Raw genomic sequence first — 18227 nt, 5'->3', positions numbered from 1 at the left:
GATGGAATTTCCTGGGTGGAATCAGGTAAACCTTTCCCTTGGCAGTAGAAACTGGCTTCCCCAATAAATCTTTGCCCAAAGCCCTACAGGAACAAAGGAACCCGGTGGAACCCCAAATCTGGACCTGAGCCTGAGGGGCGGCACAAGTGACTGTTAAAGCTGAAATGGAAAACGCATCTCTAGGTCCTAAACAAATGTAATGCTTCTCTTAAGAAGAAGAAAAAAGAACCACCTTTTTATGAAATGTTCAAAATGTGCCTGGCACTGTGCATATATTGTCTCTAATTCAGCACAACAGCAATATTAGGTAGATATTATTTCCCAGCTTTACAGATAGGGAAAGTTTAGAAAAGTGTGCTTTGAATACACTTCAATGCAAAATGAACAATGCAGAAATGAGCTGTGCCTCCTTGGATTTCTAACTATCCAGCTGCTTCCTGTAGCCCAGATCCTCAAACTGACACTGGAGCAAGTTAGTGTCTAGGTCCTAGGAAAAGTTTGGAGAAGCAAAAGCAGCCCCTAACTCTGTTCTGGTAGTTGCTTCTACCCCTCTCAGATGAAATAAGGATTAAATAGCTTGGGTCAATCAGTACCTCAGGCTCTGAATAGAGAGCTTGTAGGGGAATGTTAAACTGAGTTTATATGTTGGGGAGAACTTCCTTGGCAAAAAATAAATGCTGAGGTAACCCACAAGCTACATAATGTACATACAAGGACTATAGTCAGTAGTGATGTCTGGAAAAGGGAAGATATCCCTGAACTCAAATATCTTTGCCAAATTCCCTGAAATTAATCAACTCCATCTTTCTTAGGGGTCACAAACAAAAATACATGGAAGCTTAAAAACAGCCAACAAATTATTTACACATTATATGAATTAGTTCAAGCAGCTTGATTCCCTAACACCTACTGAATTAGGGGTATTGAGCTTTTGGGGGCAAGTGATAAAAATGAGAGTAATATTGGATCTGAAACATCCCATGAAAGGGTAGGCCTAGGTGGGATGAGATAGGAAGGTGTGAGAGAGAGCAAAAAAGTGGTCATGGATTGCCTCTGGAAATTTAAATAGTGGTTTTGGATCATGAGCATTGGAGTCGAACCTGGATTTTAATTTTGGTTCTGATATTTATTATCCTTTGACATTTGGCAAATTACATATCATCTCTAAGCCTCAGTTTCCTCATCAGCAAAATGAGAATGGTAGTAACAACTGACTTACTATGTTGTTGGAGGACTCAGTGAGACTGTGTGTGTGTGTATGTGTGAATATATATATATGAGTAAAATATGTGAAAAATTAACTCCCTACATGGCCCATATCCCCTATCCCATGGGGCTTCTGAAGGTCTAGATTAGATAACCCTCTAGGACTCTGAGATCCCAAGAACAAGCAAACATTTTGTCAGATTTTTCAAACAAATCTGACATCTTAGGTAGCAGCAAAGACCTTGGACGGGAGGATGGGAAGTGGGGAGAAGGAGCAAGGAGAAGAAATAACATGGAGAAGAAAATGACCTTATAACATCCTGTGTGCCCATAAGGTGGTAGAGCGTAAGGTTGTTAAATGAGTTTAGTGGTTTGGTTAGTGGTCTAAACTAAATTTTAAGGAGCAAGACAAGTCCCCTGAGTAAAAATATCTCTGTTTGTAGATCCTCCCATCTACTGAAGGGGAAGGCACATCAAAGTCAAAGCCTACAGTGAGTACTGAGCCTGCATTATCCTGAACAGCCCAGGGAGGGGGCCATCATGCTTCAAGCATTCACTTTCTTGCTCTTCTGCATCCGTGAGTACAAGAAAGGGGTGAGGGGCAAGTGAGGGGTAAGTAACCCTGTCATAAGGATGCTGTATTGGGCAGCTTGGAGAGTCAGAGAAAAGCCTTGAGTTTTGAGGGCGGGATGGGGACAAGCACAAGGCTCTCCTTTACTATAACCTCTCTTTGCAGGGCTAAGGTGAGTCCTGCCACTTCAGTTACCTTCTTTCTTGAAGGCTCCAAGGCATTATCCTACCTCCATAGCCCTGGACATAACTGCCTTGAGATTCTAGAGATAATTCCAAGATTGAGCTGGTTAAGAATCAATGCCCCTAACTTCATGACTTGGTTTCCCACAGAATAGTGAAGAGTCTTATCTCAAATGGAAAGGTAGCTAGAGTTGCCCTTTATTACCCTACTCACCTAAATTACTTGGACAATCATCATGGTGTCACTATTCCACCTCCTACATAAACAGAAACTCCTATCACCATGTGAAGGGAGGAATCTAGGTTGGAGCTGATTTTAAGGGACATGGGGGGACATTATGGGAGAGAGAAGGTTAGAATGCTTCAAATCTTTGTGGTCTCTGGGAATGACAGAGATGAAATCACAACCAGAATTGTGACTAGAGAGCAACTACCCCCCACACGTTGAGAGAATATTATATTCTGGTACAGAAACCCCTCTCAGATCTCTAAAAAGTTTCTGCTGCTGAAAGTTAAGACACAGATGGCCTGGATCCACCCTGCCTACAGAACCTTCTTAATCTCATTACCCATAGGTGCCATTACTGAGTCCAATACAGGTCTTTACAGGTGCTGCTACTGGCAGGAGACAGGCTGGCAGAGCCCAGTCAAGTTCTAGGTTGGAGGCACCAGGTAAGAAGATAAAACTAGCTCCTGGGTCTCAAGCTTGCCTTCACAGAGGAGGGTTTGATTAATTTGTTAAAATTTGCATCAAATGCAATGAATGTACCACACTAATGAAAGAAGTTGTTGATGTGGGAGGAGTGAAGGGTGTATGTAATGGGGTATATGGGAACCTCTTATATTTTTCAAATGTACCATTGTGTGTGATTTATGTATCTTTAAAAAAGATGATAAAAAATGAAATAAAAATGTAAATAGAAAAAATTTGCCTCAAATGCACACATGCATGCATTCTATAAGAATTAAGTAAGTGCCTACTCTGTTATTAGATAATGCATCATGGGCAAGCATTCGACATAGAGGAGGCCCAAGGATTGGAAAATAAGAGATGGCAGGTAAGACTCATTCAGAGAAACCTCATTTGAAGTAGTGCCTGGGCAGCACTATTCCTGGCCTACCTGAATCCCAGTTCATTCTTTCCATTCAGGCCAACTACCCAAGCCCATCTTCTGGATCCAGGCTGAGAACCCTCTACGTTTTGGATGTAGTGTTAACATACTCGACCATTGCTGGCTGCAAGATTTGGTATTCATGCTGTCTAAAGAGGGATATGTGGAGTCCATGGATTATCAAGTCCCATCTGGAACAATGGCCAATTTCTCCATTGATCATATGAACCCTGAGAATGAAGGGGTTTACATCTGCTGCACTTATATCCAGATGCTTCCCACCCTGTGGACAGAGCCCAGCAACACCCTGAAGCTGGTTGTAGCAGGTGGGTATGGCTGGGGCAGCTGGGATCTAACAATCATTGTCCCAGGGATCATGGCTGGGTGAGCCAGGATTTCCAATTTCACTCTCTTCAGCCAGTTCTCAGGCCCTGGGAGGCACATGGGCTACATTTTACTGAGATGCAAAATAACTCACACAGGCTTCAAGGCAGGTGTGTGGTAGTCAGTCACTTGGCTAATGAGTAAATCCCACCAAATGTCCAGCAGCTTCAACCCATCACAGCTTTGTTGTTGAGTATCATGCATTCATTTATCAATTCAACCAATATTTATTTAGCACCTAATATGTGCCAGGCTCTGCCAGTGAAGTCTTGAATACTGATTTAATATTTTAAGTACTTTTATTTTATTTATGGTTATTATTTTAAACTGTGGAAAATGGAGCCACGTACTAGTGCTGGTGATAAAACTGAAAAAGAAAATGACAAAGTGATACTTCATACTTTATAAATGCTTTTATAAATTACTTTGGTCTTCTACCTATAAAACCATCAAGGCAGTATCAACATCCAAACACATCAGAAAACTCCCCAAAATGCTCAAGTCCTAGACACAAACCACAGCCCCAACTCCCCCATCTCATGGCCTGATTACTTTTTATACGGAATTGGCCACATTTGCTTTAATTCCTCTGCCAAGTTAAATAGACTTGGCGTAGTTGTAGTGCTACAGAAATTACCCTGAACTTAGAAGAAGCAATCCTGGTTTCTAGTTCTATCTCTGACATTGCCTGCTTGTATGATCTTGAACAAGTCACTTCACCTCTTTGTGCTTCAGTTTCCTCTACTCTAAAATGGGGTGACAGTATCTATCCAACCTACTGTGTAATGCCTCTATGTGCCTCATTTTCCTCATCTGCAAAATGGGTATAATGTCAATGCTTATGTTACAGGGTTGTTGTGAGGATTTGCCTAAATATAATATATGTACAGTGCCTGGCATATAAGTTCTCAATAAATGGTAAACATTAATTTTATTAGTATAGCCTTTTATTGTTGAGGATCAAAGAAGATCCTGGATGTGAGTGTTTGTTTTGTGCATGTCCTTCCAGCATAGGTTCCACTAACACACTTCCGTAGTATTCCCCACTAAGACGGGAACTTTTTTATCTTGGCAGAGATTGTGCCTTCATTACCTGTGTACCCCTACACATACATGATGCTTGATACATCCTAAATGCTCAATGAGCTTATGATAGAACTGATCCTTCCATAATGGGTGGGTGGGACTATCTGGAATGGAGAAAACCAAAAAGGGTGGTATTAGAATGAGGTTTGCCTTCTCTTTTGTAGTAAACTCCCTTGGACTCAAAGTGGTTAGGGCGTCCGTCTACCACATGGGAGGTCGATGGTTCAAATCCCAGGCCTCCTTGACCCATATGGAGCTGGCCCATGCTCAGTGCTGATGCGCGCAAGGAGTGTCCTGCCATGCAGGGGAGCCCCTGTGTAGGGGAGCCCCAAGCGCAAGGAGTGTACCCCATAAGGAGAGCTGCCCAGCGCGAAAGAAAGTGCAGCTTGCCCAGGAATGGCACCGCACACATGGAGAGCTGACACAAGATGACCCAACAAAAAGAAACACAGATTCCCGTGCTATTGACAACAGAAGCGGACAAAGAAGAGCATGTGGCAAATAGACACAGAGAACAGACAATTTGTGTGTGGGGGGGAGAAATAAATAAAATAAATCTTTTTAAAAAATAGAGATTTCTTTGAGTTGCAGACATACTGTCCAAGCCCTCCTTATTAGCATCCTCCAATCTCATGTTAAAAGTAGGGTTTTATGAAGACTTAATGTTCACAAAAGTCCTGCTTAATTTTGCGGTGATAGACATGGTCTTCAAAAATGGAATCAAAGTCATTTTCAGAGGTTTGTTTTCTTGGGTGGTTGGAAGGACAACATTTAGCATTCCATGGACCCAAAGATGCAAGAGATTAATGCTATAGATATTCCTTTGAGACATACACCTCAATGGAGCTGATAGAGTCTGGTGAGAAAACAATGGCATAAGCAGATCAGCTGTTGATTAGTTCTTACAGGAGGCAAGAATCTAAAGATGGAAATGGGGAGATTAAAACTTCAGCCATTACTTCCTGGCATCCAAAAAGACTAGAAAAAAAGATAATAGAGAATAATCATACAGCCTTTAACTTCAGGATCCTTTCCCTTTCTAGGCCTCTACCCCAAACCAACTCTGACAGCCCATCCTGCGCCTATCGTGGCATGTGGAAATAACCTGAATCTTTGGTGTCAAGGGCCAATCTATGGAATGATCTTTGCTTTAATGAGATTTGAAGACCTGGAGAAGTCCTTTTACCACAAGAGGCCCGTAAAAATGAAGCCTATTTCTTCTTCCAGGCTTTGAAAATTCATGATACTGGACTTTACCTCTGTTTTTACTATGATGGGTCACATAGGGGTTCATTCCTTAGTGATATCCTGAAAATCTGGGTAACTGGTAAGAGAGGAGAATACCATGGAACCTATGTTAGGGGCTAAGAATATAAAACTTCCTCTGAGCTTCCTGGAAAACCTAATTATGTAGCCAGGACTAGCAGTGGAGAGGGGCGCATAATTGTACAATTGGGCTTAAGCAGAGATTTTTTCAAAGATTGGATGGTGGAAGGCATTCAGAAGAGGAAGAAAAGAACCATAAGTAGTGGGAGGTTGAAGTCAAACTACTAATGTTTTATATTTTGGGTTTCATCCTAGACACTTTTCCTAAGACCTGGCTACTTGCTCATCCCAGTACTGTGGTTCAAATGGATCAGAACATGAGTCTGTGGTGTCAAGAGCCAGTAGGGAAAGGAGGCAACAAACCACTTCAGCTGGATGCCATCCGTGTCAATGACAAAGACTCATTCTTCCTCAACAATGTGACCTATAGTGATGCTGGCATCTATACCTGCAACTGTCTCCTCACCTGTAAGAGCTCCAATTGGATGACATTGCACAACCCTGTGGAACTTGTGGTTGTAGGCAAGTGCTAACAATTATTATTGTTTGTTTTATTAGTGTTACAATGTTCTAAGAAGGAGATAGTGTCTCTGATCCTCTCAGAGCTATGATCTCAGGAAATACAAACCAGGAGAATGGTGAAGGGCTTTCTCCAAAACTTTAGGGACCTTCTCTCCTGTGATTGTTCCTCAAACCCAACTTCTCAAGATTGCTCAGCCCCATTGTAACCACTTCAGTACCAGGGAAAGCTTACAATCTTGAAGTCTTCTTGATTTAAGATAGAGACTCAGGAGTACTTTAATACCCCAAGGAGAGGAGTAAGCAAAGAGGTTCTGATGCATAGTCAAATTTGGAAGTCATTGCTATAGTGGAAATAGTGAGGAAAAGAATACCAATAAGGAGCTGAGAAACAGTTGGTGTGGGGAGACATGCTGCATTCAAGGTCACTTCTAATTCTGGACTCTTTATTGGTTACAGATAAGCCCCCAAGCCTTCCCTGTCAGCTTGTCCCAGCACAGTGTTCAAGCTAAGTAAGGCCATCACCCTTCAGTGGCAAGAACCTCATTCTGTTCTTGAATTTCCTCTTCATTGGGAAAAAAGAGCCACATTCCAAAAATTCACAGTAGATGGAGACTTCATCATCGGCAATGTCAAAGGCACAGGTACCTTCAGTTATAGCTGTTACATAGAGCCACATCATAACATCTGGTCACATCACAGTGGACCTCTGAAGTTGTTCGGTCCAGCAGATGAGAAGTTAACTCTTCATAGGGATGCCCCTCAATGGCTTTGACCATGATATCCCTGGGATCCCTGGGAAGTTTACAGGTAGATATAGAAAAAGGGAAGTCAGTGGCTTGGAATTCAGGGCCCTTGGGTTTGAGCACTCTTACCCTGGGGTGATAAAGTGGGGTTTCACAATTACTCAAAGGCAGTCAGCAAGGTGCATTCACAGCTCCCAACTCCCAAGAAAAGAATGGTATCTTCTTCCTCAGCTTCCCAATATAAGCACTCTCTATAATTAGCTCTCCCCTACCCCCATCCACTTGCAAATGTATTCACCTGCCCCTATCTCAGTCAAGGACTCTGCTTCTGGTCTTCTCTCGCCACAGGCTGCCTCACCTGGAATTATATTCGAAAGAAGCTATGAGGTTGGCCGTAATCATTCAGCTTGTTGCCTTTCTGTTGGTAGTGCTGTGGATAAAGTGGAAGTGTTGGAGACTCAGAATCAAGTAACTGTCTTGTCTCAGAACCTGGTTCCTCAACTTATCTGAGTCCAGATTCCCAAGAGTCTCAGGGATACACTATGTCTCGTTAAGACAAGCCACAGGGCCATACTCTTATATATCCCCTACCCTCTGGGCTTAGGTGACAAGACTTTCTCACCCCAGCTTTTTCTCTTTTACCTCCAGATGGGCAGCACCCAAGTAAAGGTTATAGAAATAAGTAGTTCACAGAGGCTAGGGAAGCAATCAGAACCTCATTCATTGATACCCACCCCCCAGGAGGGTGCTCAAATCTTCCTCCAATAAACCTGTCCCTAAGAGGTTGACACCTCCTTTATTACTTGGTCTGAACTTTTTCTCTTGTAAAAAACTTGGCATTATCCTGTCACCCAGGTTGTTATCCAAGCCTGATAACAAATGTCCACCCTTATCTCTAGCTCAAAAGTTCTAGGGAATCTTGTGGATGATCTTAGTAGCCATAAAATTTAACCTCTCTGCCATCTTGCAGAGCATTCTGGGAATATGAGCTTAACCTGGATGGGCATTTGATCTGTCAATGAATGGGACCTGGGAATCAGACTTTTCTCTGACCAAGAAAATGGCAAACCACACAGGTTCTCCTGACATTTCCTTTGATCTTTCAGTGTCCTCTAGGCTATGCCCCTCTCTCCCTGACTCCAGTGGCCTCTCCTAAGGCTACTAGAGTTGGTAATGAGAAGAGAAATGACAGTTCCTAGCCTGGTCAGGGTCTCAGTTCTTGAATGCTTTGCTCATTTCCACTCCTGCATGTAATCCACACACAATGATCACAGGCCTCTGTGTCTGAGAGTATTCAATACACAATAGACAGTGACTATGACTATGTGTGTCTGGCTTGCACTGGGATCTGATGGACGGAGTACTTGAATGATGGGAAGGAAGTCACCTAAACTTTCCACGGGAGTCATGTTCTAGATCTTTCCACACATTGCAGTACCCTCCAAATTAGGGTTAGAAAAAATGCATCTTCGCATGTCTCACTTCAACTCAGGAAGACCAAATCAGAGAAAGATCAGAAACCAGATTTCAGAGAAAGCAACATGAAAAGTTGCCTGATAAAGAAGGAGGGTCACTATTTTCTAAGTAAACATTTTCAAATGGATTTGAACTTAACATCATCTAATAATACAGGATTTTAAACCCAAAGCCGCTGTACATTTGTAGTCACAATCTGGGTGAGGGGAGGAAGATCCCACTCTCTGACAAGCTCAGCACTGACAACCCTCTAGTAATTCCCTGCGGCTGCCTAGGCAACCCTCCCATAACAAAGGAAGGTGAGGAAGGTCGGTTTGTAGACCAACACTGCCACAATAAAGATTGCTTCCAAACTTAAACTTCATGACACTGAAATTTCCAAGATTTTCCCCTCCACTTCCACTCCCACCATCCAAAGCTGCCTGTCACACTGAACTCCAGGAGCTCTGTTCTGGGACCTGGAGATCGAAAAGCATTTTCACATCTGACATCTCATTTCCAGCAACAGACTTATCAGGGGCTATGGGGAGCTGACATATGATATAGGCTGGGGAAGGGGGAAGGGGTGGGGGGAATGTGGGTCATGAAAGAGCAAGAGGATGGTAGGTGGTAAGATCCTCAAAAAGAAAAGTTATCAATGTCAGAAAAGATGTTATCCCATTATCCTGGCCACATCCAATCCCTATTGGTAGAGAGTAAACCAACGACATAAATTGCCGCCCCCTTCTCTCCGCCCTCCCCCTAATCCCAGCAACTCCTGTCATCTCTTTTCTGGTCTCGCTAGAAAAGCCGGGTTGCTGGGAACAGCTCAAGGTGTCACCATGCTTTTCATAGTCACGGCTCTTCTCTGCTGTGGTGAGTACACGGGGGTGGGAAAAGGGCCTGGACAGAGGCTGGGGTGAGGTCCCGTGGGGGAGGGGGCAGAGTACTGGCAGCAATTTCCCTTGCAGGACTGTGCAGCGGGGTATTGACAGACGAGACTGGTAAGCTTTTCCTGCTCCAGACTGGGACATTCCTCCCTGAAGATCCAAAATAACTACAGAGTGTCAGTATCAGTGGCCAGGGAGTAACTGGGAGGGAAGGACAGCCAGAAAGGGGCACCTGCTAAAGCTGCTAGCAAAATTCAGCTTCCAACTCTCCCTTTCTGCCTGCAAAATTTCTCTCAACTTTCTCTACTTTCCTGAGGCTTAGCTGAGACATCAGCTTCCTCCTTTTCCAGCACCTTCACAAAATAGGAAAGGGTTTGGATTTGGGTTGAAAGAGGAGGAGGAGGTTGGAAGTATAATCTGGGTGGGGAGTTTAAGGGCAAGAAAGCTTCATGGAAAGGGGGAAGGGGAGGGAGGAGGAAGGACGGCTTCATTAACTCTGCTGTTTCTAGAAATAATCATGCCAACCCCTAAGCCTGAGTTGTGGGCAGAGACCAACTTCCCTCTGGCACCATGGAAGAACTTAACTCTCTGGTGCAGAAGCCCTTCTGGCTCAACTAAGGAGTTTGTGTTGCTGAAGGATGGGACTGGGTGGATCGCAACTCACCCAGCCTCAGAGCAGGTCCGGGCTGCCTTCCCCCTTGGTGCCCTGACCCAGAACCATGCCGGGAGGTACCACTGCCATTCATGGGAGGAGATGGCTGTGTCGGAGCCCAGTGAGGCACTTGAGCTGGTGGGTACAGGTAAGAAAAGGCGTAGGATATTCACATAGTTATCCCCTTGGGGCTCTGAAACTGTGTCCTGGGGTGGGGGGATGCAAAGAAGCCACCAAGGAGCATGTACTGCATGTCGGAGAGAAGGGGCACTGAAATGGGGGAGTAAGAAGGGGGCAGGGAAGAGAGGGAGGAAGAGACTGACAGGAAGAACCAAGGACCTGCCCAGGATGGATTTTTTTTCGTTTCTGACAAAATGACTCCTACTGCTCCATCTGGGTGCTTCCAAACTTCTGACTCCTTTTTTGCCCCCTTTTCTTTTCCAGACATCCTCCCCAGACCTGTCATTTCTGCTTCTCCCCCAATTCGGGGTCAGGAACTACAAATCCGGTGCAGAGGATGGCTGGCAGGCATGGGGTTTGCTCTGTATAAGGAGGGAGAGCAGGAACCTGTCCAGCAACTTGGTGCCTTTGGGAGGGAAGCCTTCTTTACAATCCAAAGAATGGAGGATAAAGATGAAGGCAATTATAGCTGCCGCACTCACACTGAAAAGCACCCCTTCAAGTGGTCTGAGCCCAGTGAACCCCTGGAGCTTGTCATAAAAGGTAGAGCTGAGAGGAAGGAGGGGGAAGGCAAAGCTCTGGGGCAGACACTCTCTCCCTACAACAGACTTTGCTGCTGGTTCTTGGAGCCTGTGTTCAATCTTAGAGCCAGGCAGGCGTGGTGCTGGGAGTGCCAGAGCCTCTGGCTGCATGATATTAATAACCATAATTGTTATTAATAGCTTGGTAGCTTGGGTTTGTGGAGGGTGATTTAATTTTTCAAATTGTTTTCACATCAATTATCTCATTTAGCTATAGAGCAGATCTTCAAGGGAGGTTGAGCAGGTACCATTTCCCCCTCTCGTCCAAATGGGTAAACAGGCTCAGAGAAACAGCAGAGCCCCAATGACAAGTCACTCTCTTAGCTAGCCTCCACTGGCCACCCTGATGACTGAGCAACCATCTGGACGAGGTGAGGAATCCCTGTGTGAGATGTCAATCTGCAGGCAGAATTTGACTTGATTTTTAATGCACCTACTTGTAAATAAGATAGTAGAGAAAGAAGAATAGCTTCCTAGAATCAATATTTTGTTTACCTCTTTTCTTTTCTTCTTAATTTGGTTTTGGGTTGTGTTCTGTGTTTTGTTGTTGTTGTTTTTTCTTTTTTGTAGAAATGTATCCCAAACCTTTCTTCAAGACATGGGCCAGCCCTGTGGTCACCCCTGGTGCCCGAGTGACTTTCAATTGCTCGACCCCCCACCATCACATGAACTTTATTCTTTACAAAGATGGAAGTGAAATAGGATCCAGCGACAATTCTTGGGCTGCTGTGGGGTCCAGCACAGCTCACTTTCTGATCATTTCTGTGGGCATTGGTGATGGAGGAAATTACACCTGCCGCTATTATGACTTTGCTATCTGGTCTGAGCCCAGCGACCCTGTGGAGCTCGTGGTGACAGGTCAGGAGGGGGAGAAAATCTACATAGAAGTGGGACTGACCCTGAGACAGTGGGTGGAAGGGCTGCCAGTGGGAGGGGAAAACGGTCTCTTTGTAAAGTGATAAAATTCTGGGAAAGTGCTTAGGACAGTGCCTGGCATGTGGTAAGCAGTCCATGAAAGGGAAGCTGTTTATATTATTATTACAGGAAGAAGAGACAAAAGAGAGGGTGGAAGGCAAGTAATTCACTTCTTTTGGTGAGAAGCGAGGCAGATTGAGGATATTAAAACTCAAGTGCCAGGCTCCAGTTGCCCTATTTCTGAAATCTTTTTTAGACCTGGCCTTCAGCTTTAGGTTCAATGTCCACTTTTTCTTCAACTGGACTGTCAGAGATTGGTAGGTTGGATGGTCCTCAGAGAAAGAGAGAAGACCTTGAAATTTCAGCTGCATATAATGCAGCCATTACAAATGTTAATTTTCAAAGATTGTTTGACGTCATAGGAAAATATTTGCAATATAAAGTGAAATGAAGAAGATAAAACTATACATCTGTGCATACAGCAGGATCCCAATTATGTAAATACTTATAGCACCATCAACATAAGCACGTATAAAAAAATAAGTGGAAAAGAAATATATAACAAATATGTAAAGAATGGTTATCTTTAAGAGGTAGAAATGTATTTTCTTCTTTAGTTTTTTCTTTGTACTTTTTAATGTTCTATAATAATAAACATATTGTTTTTATAATAACATTCTAAAAGTTATTTTCAGAATGTGGGGGGAGGGCTTCTCTAATGTTGTGGTCTATTTAATTTCAGAATTCTATCCCAAACCCACTCTCCTGGCACAACCAGGTCCTGTGGTGTTTCCTGGGAAGAATGTGACATTGCACTGCCAAGGGACTTTCCAGGGCATGAGGTTCGCCCTCTTGCGTGAGGGAACCCAGGATCCTTTACTGTTCCAGAGTGGCTCAGGGAACTCAGCTGACTTTCTCCTACACACTGTTGGAATAGAGGACTCTGGGAACTACAGCTGTGTGTACTATGAGACGACCATGTCAAACAGAGGATCATATCTCAGCAAGCCCATTATTATCTGGGTGACTGGTAAGGATAGACAAGGCCTGGGACTAGGATAGAGAAAATTGGAGTAAGAGTTAGACAGGGTGAGTCCTCTTGGAAGGCCAGGGAAACTTCTTTGTGAGAAAGACAAAAGGTTACTCAATTTACATCTTTGTTCTCTTCCTAGACACATTCCCCAAGCCTTGGTTATTTGCTGAACCCAGTTCTGTGGTTCCCATTGGCCAGAATGTTACTCTCTGGTGCCAAGGGCCAGTTCATGGAGTAGGGTATATTCTGCACAAGGAAGAAGGCACTTCAATGCAGCTCTGGGAATCTACCAGTGATGACGGAGCATTCCCCATCACCAATATATCTGATGCTAGCATAGGGCGTTACAGTTGCTGTTACCATCCTGACTGGGCCAGCTCTATCAAGATACAGCCTAGCAACACCCTGGAACTCATAGTCACAGGTAAGGGGAAAATGTCCTGGAGTGGGTATGGGGGTGTGGAAAGGAAGAAATAGCCTGGTTCATGGGAGATGGTTTTCGAAGAGCTTGAGGACAGCAAAACTATAGCCTTCCCTATATATGAACAGAAACACTGGAAAGGGACCTTCTCTCTCTGACCAGGAGTTAATTTCTTCCAGGCTTACTCCCCAAACCCAGCCTATTAGCCCAACCTGGTCCCATGGTGGCTCCTGGGGAAAACATGACTCTTGAATGCCAAGGGGCACTGCCAGACTCAACATTTTTCCTGTTGAAGGAGGGGACTCAAGTGCCTCTAGAGCAACAGAGGTCAAGGGGTTACAGGGCTGACTTCAGGATGTCTGCAGTGAGAGGTGAAGATTCTGGGATCTATAGCTGTGTTTATTATTTGGAGTCTACTCCATTTGCAGCTTCCAATCACAGTGACTCCTTGGAGATCTGGGTGACTGGTAAGGTCATGGGGACTTCAGTAAGAGTCTCCATTTCATAGTTTTTAGTAGTTAGTCCTGAGAGGGTAAAGGGTTGGATTTCAAAGTCACATCTTCCAATTCTGTGTCCTGGTTGGTTGCAGATAAACCTCCTAAACCCTCTCTGTCAGCCTGGCCCAGCACCGTGTTCAAGCTAGGGAAGGATATCACCCTTCAGTGCCGAGGACCCCTTCCAGGTGTTGAATTTGTCCTGGAACATGATAGAGAAGAAACATCCCGGCAATTTTCAGAAGATGGAGACTTTGTTATCAATAATGTAGAAGGAAAAGGCATAGGAAACTACAGTTGCAGCTACCACCTCCAGGCCTACCCTGATATCTGGTCAGAGCCTAGTGATACCTTGGAGCTGGTAGGAGCAGCAGGTAAGAGGACAATCCTTCTATGGCCCTGGCATGACATCCCTAGGATCTCAGAGATAATCTCCATGGAGACTGCAGTAATTTGGTCTGAGAAGGGACTTTGGAGTCAGAGACCAGTTATTTGGTCAAATTCCTCGTAGGAGTAATGAAGAGGTGAGATCTCACATTCAAAATCAAGGATAGTAAGAAAGATGTTTTCAAGGGCACGTCTCCCTAAGAGAAGGAGGGCTGCTTCTGCCTCAGCAGTACAAGGGGAAAATGTCTGTGATAACCTTCATGACCTCTGTTTCTGCTCTTTTATCACCGCAGGGCCTGCTGCTCAGGAATGCACTGTGGGTAACATTGTCCGTAGTAGCCTGATCGTGGTGGTTATTGTAGCTTTAGGGGTGGTGTTAGCCATAGAGTGGAAGAAATGGCCCCATCTCCAAACCAGGTAAATGCCTCATATCATCTTCTTTCTATGAACCTAGGGCTGCTGAAAAAGCAGTGATCCATATGCTCCCCTAGCATCTGAGCCTAGCAAAAAACCTGTTTTCAGGTTGATGGTTCTGATTCCTCCCTTAGTCCTGTCTTTTTCTCCACTCAGGGACTCAGACACAGATGGAAGAGACCAGACCATAGCCCTTGAAGAGTGTATCCAAGAAGGAGAATTAGGCACCGCCACCAACTCTCCCTCATCAACCTCTCAGGGAACCTCAGTAGAACTGCCAGTTGCAATTTAATTATCTCCTCATTTACAAGAACTTTCCTCTCCTCTCTTTTTTACCCTCAGAGACCTGCAAATCCAACTGGTTACCCTAGGAGTCAGCTCCATCTACTGCTCCTTGGCCTCAAATCACCTGATCTGGGTCAAGAGGATTCTGGGTGTTAGGGGCTCAACCCGGGTGAGATGTTTCCTGAAGAAGTTCCCTGCCCCTAAAACTCCTCACTGTACTGCTTTACTGGTGCATGAAATTCTATTAAAAGTGTATTCTTCTGAATAAAGAGAGTATTCATTATTTAACTGCACAAATTATGGCAGGGTCTTCCATTGTTCTGTTGTCCACTTACAACTTAGCAGGGATGTGGTATTGGAGCTGACTCCATGGAAGAATAAGAGAGCAAGAGACTACTAATACCAAGAAAGGAGCTCAATGATAAGGGAGAGGAGGGAAGCCTCCAAAACAGCTACTTCCTAATTTGATTTGAGACGTTGTAGCAGTAGAGAGTGTCCTATTGTACTTCTATCCCATTGTTGAATAAATGAATTAATGGATAGATGGATGGATGAGTGGCAATAGTCTCTCCAAATTGAGCCTAAAGAGGAAAACTGCCAAAGTTCTATTCCTATCTCCAATGTTACTACTAGGTCCATAGTTCACCTGCTTTCAAACATCAGGATTAGGCCTCTGAAAAATTTTGTAGCTGGCAAAATTGTGTTTTTACCCTCTACCTAGCAATCCTGGCATGTATGTTAATTCACATTTAAGTGTGAATGGGTGATAAGTCTGAATGATTCCACTCTCACTAAAGGAAGACCTATTTCCCAGAAAGAATGGGTTGCTAGTGCTGGGATCTCAGGAAGTGGGTAAACAGGTAGGTGGGTGGCTTAGAGCAGGGAACTCCCAGTACCCTCCTCCCAGAAACCCAAGTGGGGGTTAGCTCTGAGCCTCAGCCCCTTTATTCCTGAATCAGCATGCCCTTGCCCCATAGGTGGGAGTTCATCACACATTAGGTGGGTTGGATTGGGGAGGGAGACTTACCTAGTTTCTTGCATCTGTCCAAGACCTCAGAAGAATTGTCTTATAGATGTTAAAAGAAGTCATGATCCTGTCAAATTGTTCTTCAAGGTCCTTGTCTATTTAATTCTAAGCTAACAATCTTCAACAAGAGAAATACACAAGGCTGACATATGTAGTGAGTTATCTAGTCCTGGTTACAATAAAGTTTAGAGAGCAACTCCTATATTCTGGCATTCGGAAGCTTATTTACCCAGCAACTTAATGAAAAGGCTGCAGCCCACTTTCCTTAATCCTTTCAGAATGAAACACTCTGAATACCATAGAATAATTTGTAATGAGCTTTTAGGAATGTAAAAGTACAAAGTCCCATTCCAATTTCCATTTGATGATATTCTACCAGTCTCTTATACACATTTCTTATAGTGTTTCCCAGAATTACATTTCAGAAGTGGTTTTACATTTGAATTTATAAAACCTAATTGTCGCTTCCTGTTGAAAATCACTCTTGGCATTCAAACTCACTATCCCTAATCCTCGATCAAGCTATACATTTAAACAGTGGAGGGGAGCTCATTCTTGATCCTCTGTTTTAGAATTGCACTCCTTTGAGCAGGTCTGATTTTGTTTGTAATCATTTAGTGTTCCAAAGCGTATATTATTAAGGTTAGTGGTAGGTCTGTGAAACTGAGCAAGTGACTGCATGATTATTTTAGCTGTTCACTAAGAGAAAGAGAAACGGGAAGAAAAGAACAGAGGGCCAAGGACTGAAATTTAGAGAAGCCTCTGAGTTAGAAAAGCAGGAAGAGAATGAGGCAAACATGACAGATAAAAAGAGTCTTCTGAAATCCAGACATTGAACCTGGGATCTCCTATGTCAAAAGATTCAAAGAGGTAACCATGCAATCAGGGAAAATTCGGGTAAACCTTTCAGTAAGAAACAAATTGTGAGAAATATTGACACTGGACTGTTAGCTGGCTTCCTATAAGCACTCACATATACCATTATTTCATTTAGAGAACCAAGTTCTACACATTTTAAAAGGGAAAACATACTTGTCAATTAACTCTGAAATACTTATATCAAGAGTGGCTTTGGGATTTAACTTTCCTACTTGTTGTCAGAGCTATTTCAGTGAATTAAATATCTATTTATAATGCAGAAGTCGTCACAAACTATTTAATGAATTAAATAACTATTTAGAATGCAAACGTAGCTTGTTGCTGGCAATGCTCCATATGGTATGTTTTTTCAACCAGGTTGCCATGGGAATCAGTCCCTTTACCCCAGGCTGGCCTCTAATCATCAGCCCAGCATCATGTAAATCCTGGGAAATGGAATTTCAATTAGCATGGAATGGATCTTTGAGACGACAATTTGTTTCTGAAACTCCAGGAAAAAAGTCCAAAGACGCTTTCCCCAACTCTAAAACACAAATGTATTAAATGAACCCTGATTCTTGGACTCACACACCTTTGACCCCAGTATCTCAGAGCTACAAAAGTTATCAAAGCTATGCATTCATAGCTTCCATCCAGTACAGATTCTTTTCTAAGCTACAAAAGTTATCAAAGCTATGCATTCATAGCTTCCATCCAGTACAGATTCTTTTCTACAGTGGAGTTGGCAGGTAGGCACACAGGTTTTTCTTGCACACCTTCAGGAATGGGGGGCTCACCCCTTCATGAGACAACTTGAGAATTTCAATTTGATCTTTGATCCCATATCTGCCTGTATTTAATTATTTTTATTATCTTTTTTTAAAGTTACATGAATCACACAAAATGTTACATTAAAAAATATAGGAGGTTCCCATATTCCCAACTCGCCACACCCCCCACCTCCCACATCGACAACTTCTTTCATTAGTGTGGTACATTTATTGCATTTGAGTGAGTACATTTTGGAGCATGGCTACACAGCATGGATTATAGTTTATGTTGTAGTTTACACTCTTTCTCAGTCCATTCGGTGGGTTATAGAAGTATATATAATGTCCTGCATTGTCTTTGCAATATCATTTAGGACAACGCCAAGTTCCGAAAGTGCCCCAATATCACACGTCTTTATCCCTCTCCCTGCCTTCAGCAATTCCTGCGGCCAGTGTCTCCACATCAATGATGTAATTTCATCCATTGCTAGAGTCACAATATTTCTTTAGTAGAATACCAGTAAGTCCACTCTAATCCATATTTTATTCCTCTATCCTGAGGACCTTGGAATGGCGATGTCCAAATCACCTCTAAATCGAGAGGGGGCTTAGATCCCATGTGGCTATGGATGGGATTCTCCAGCTTGCAGTTGTAGACACTCCCTATTTCCTGGGGTGGTGGTTGACCATCTTCCCCTCCCTGTTAGCTGCCCTGGGTAAGTCCAACGAACCA

The 18227-nt window shown here is 43.6% G+C and overlaps 1 protein-coding gene across 1 annotated transcript in view; it reads left to right on the top strand.

Annotated features, from left to right (window-relative positions):
• Positions 1-15127, top strand: part of IGSF1 (immunoglobulin superfamily member 1) — a 112213-nt gene extending 97086 nt beyond the window's left edge. Inside the window, 22 exon segments of the mRNA XM_058291134.1 lie at positions 1729-1783; positions 2353-2403; positions 2406-2613; positions 2615-2631; positions 3110-3397; positions 5585-5737; positions 5740-5868; positions 6123-6395; positions 6851-7114; positions 7478-7501; positions 7504-7600; positions 9393-9463; positions 9559-9591; positions 9987-10277; positions 10574-10852; positions 11461-11748; positions 12548-12835; positions 12978-13262; positions 13439-13726; positions 13849-14127; positions 14434-14557; positions 14711-15127. Of these exon segments, the coding sequence (XP_058147117.1) occupies positions 1729-1783; positions 2353-2403; positions 2406-2613; positions 2615-2631; positions 3110-3397; positions 5585-5737; positions 5740-5868; positions 6123-6395; positions 6851-7114; positions 7478-7501; positions 7504-7600; positions 9393-9463; positions 9559-9591; positions 9987-10277; positions 10574-10852; positions 11461-11748; positions 12548-12835; positions 12978-13262; positions 13439-13726; positions 13849-14127; positions 14434-14557; positions 14711-14846 (3921 nt within the window). The 3' untranslated portion in view covers positions 14847-15127.
• The last annotated feature ends 3100 nt before the right edge of the window (positions 15128-18227 follow it).

This window comes from Dasypus novemcinctus, chromosome X, assembly GCF_030445035.2.
Source record: "Dasypus novemcinctus isolate mDasNov1 chromosome X, mDasNov1.1.hap2, whole genome shotgun sequence".
Classification (NCBI taxonomy): domain Eukaryota; kingdom Metazoa; phylum Chordata; class Mammalia; order Cingulata; family Dasypodidae; genus Dasypus; species Dasypus novemcinctus.
This window is presented reverse-complemented; position numbering and strand designations above follow the sequence as displayed.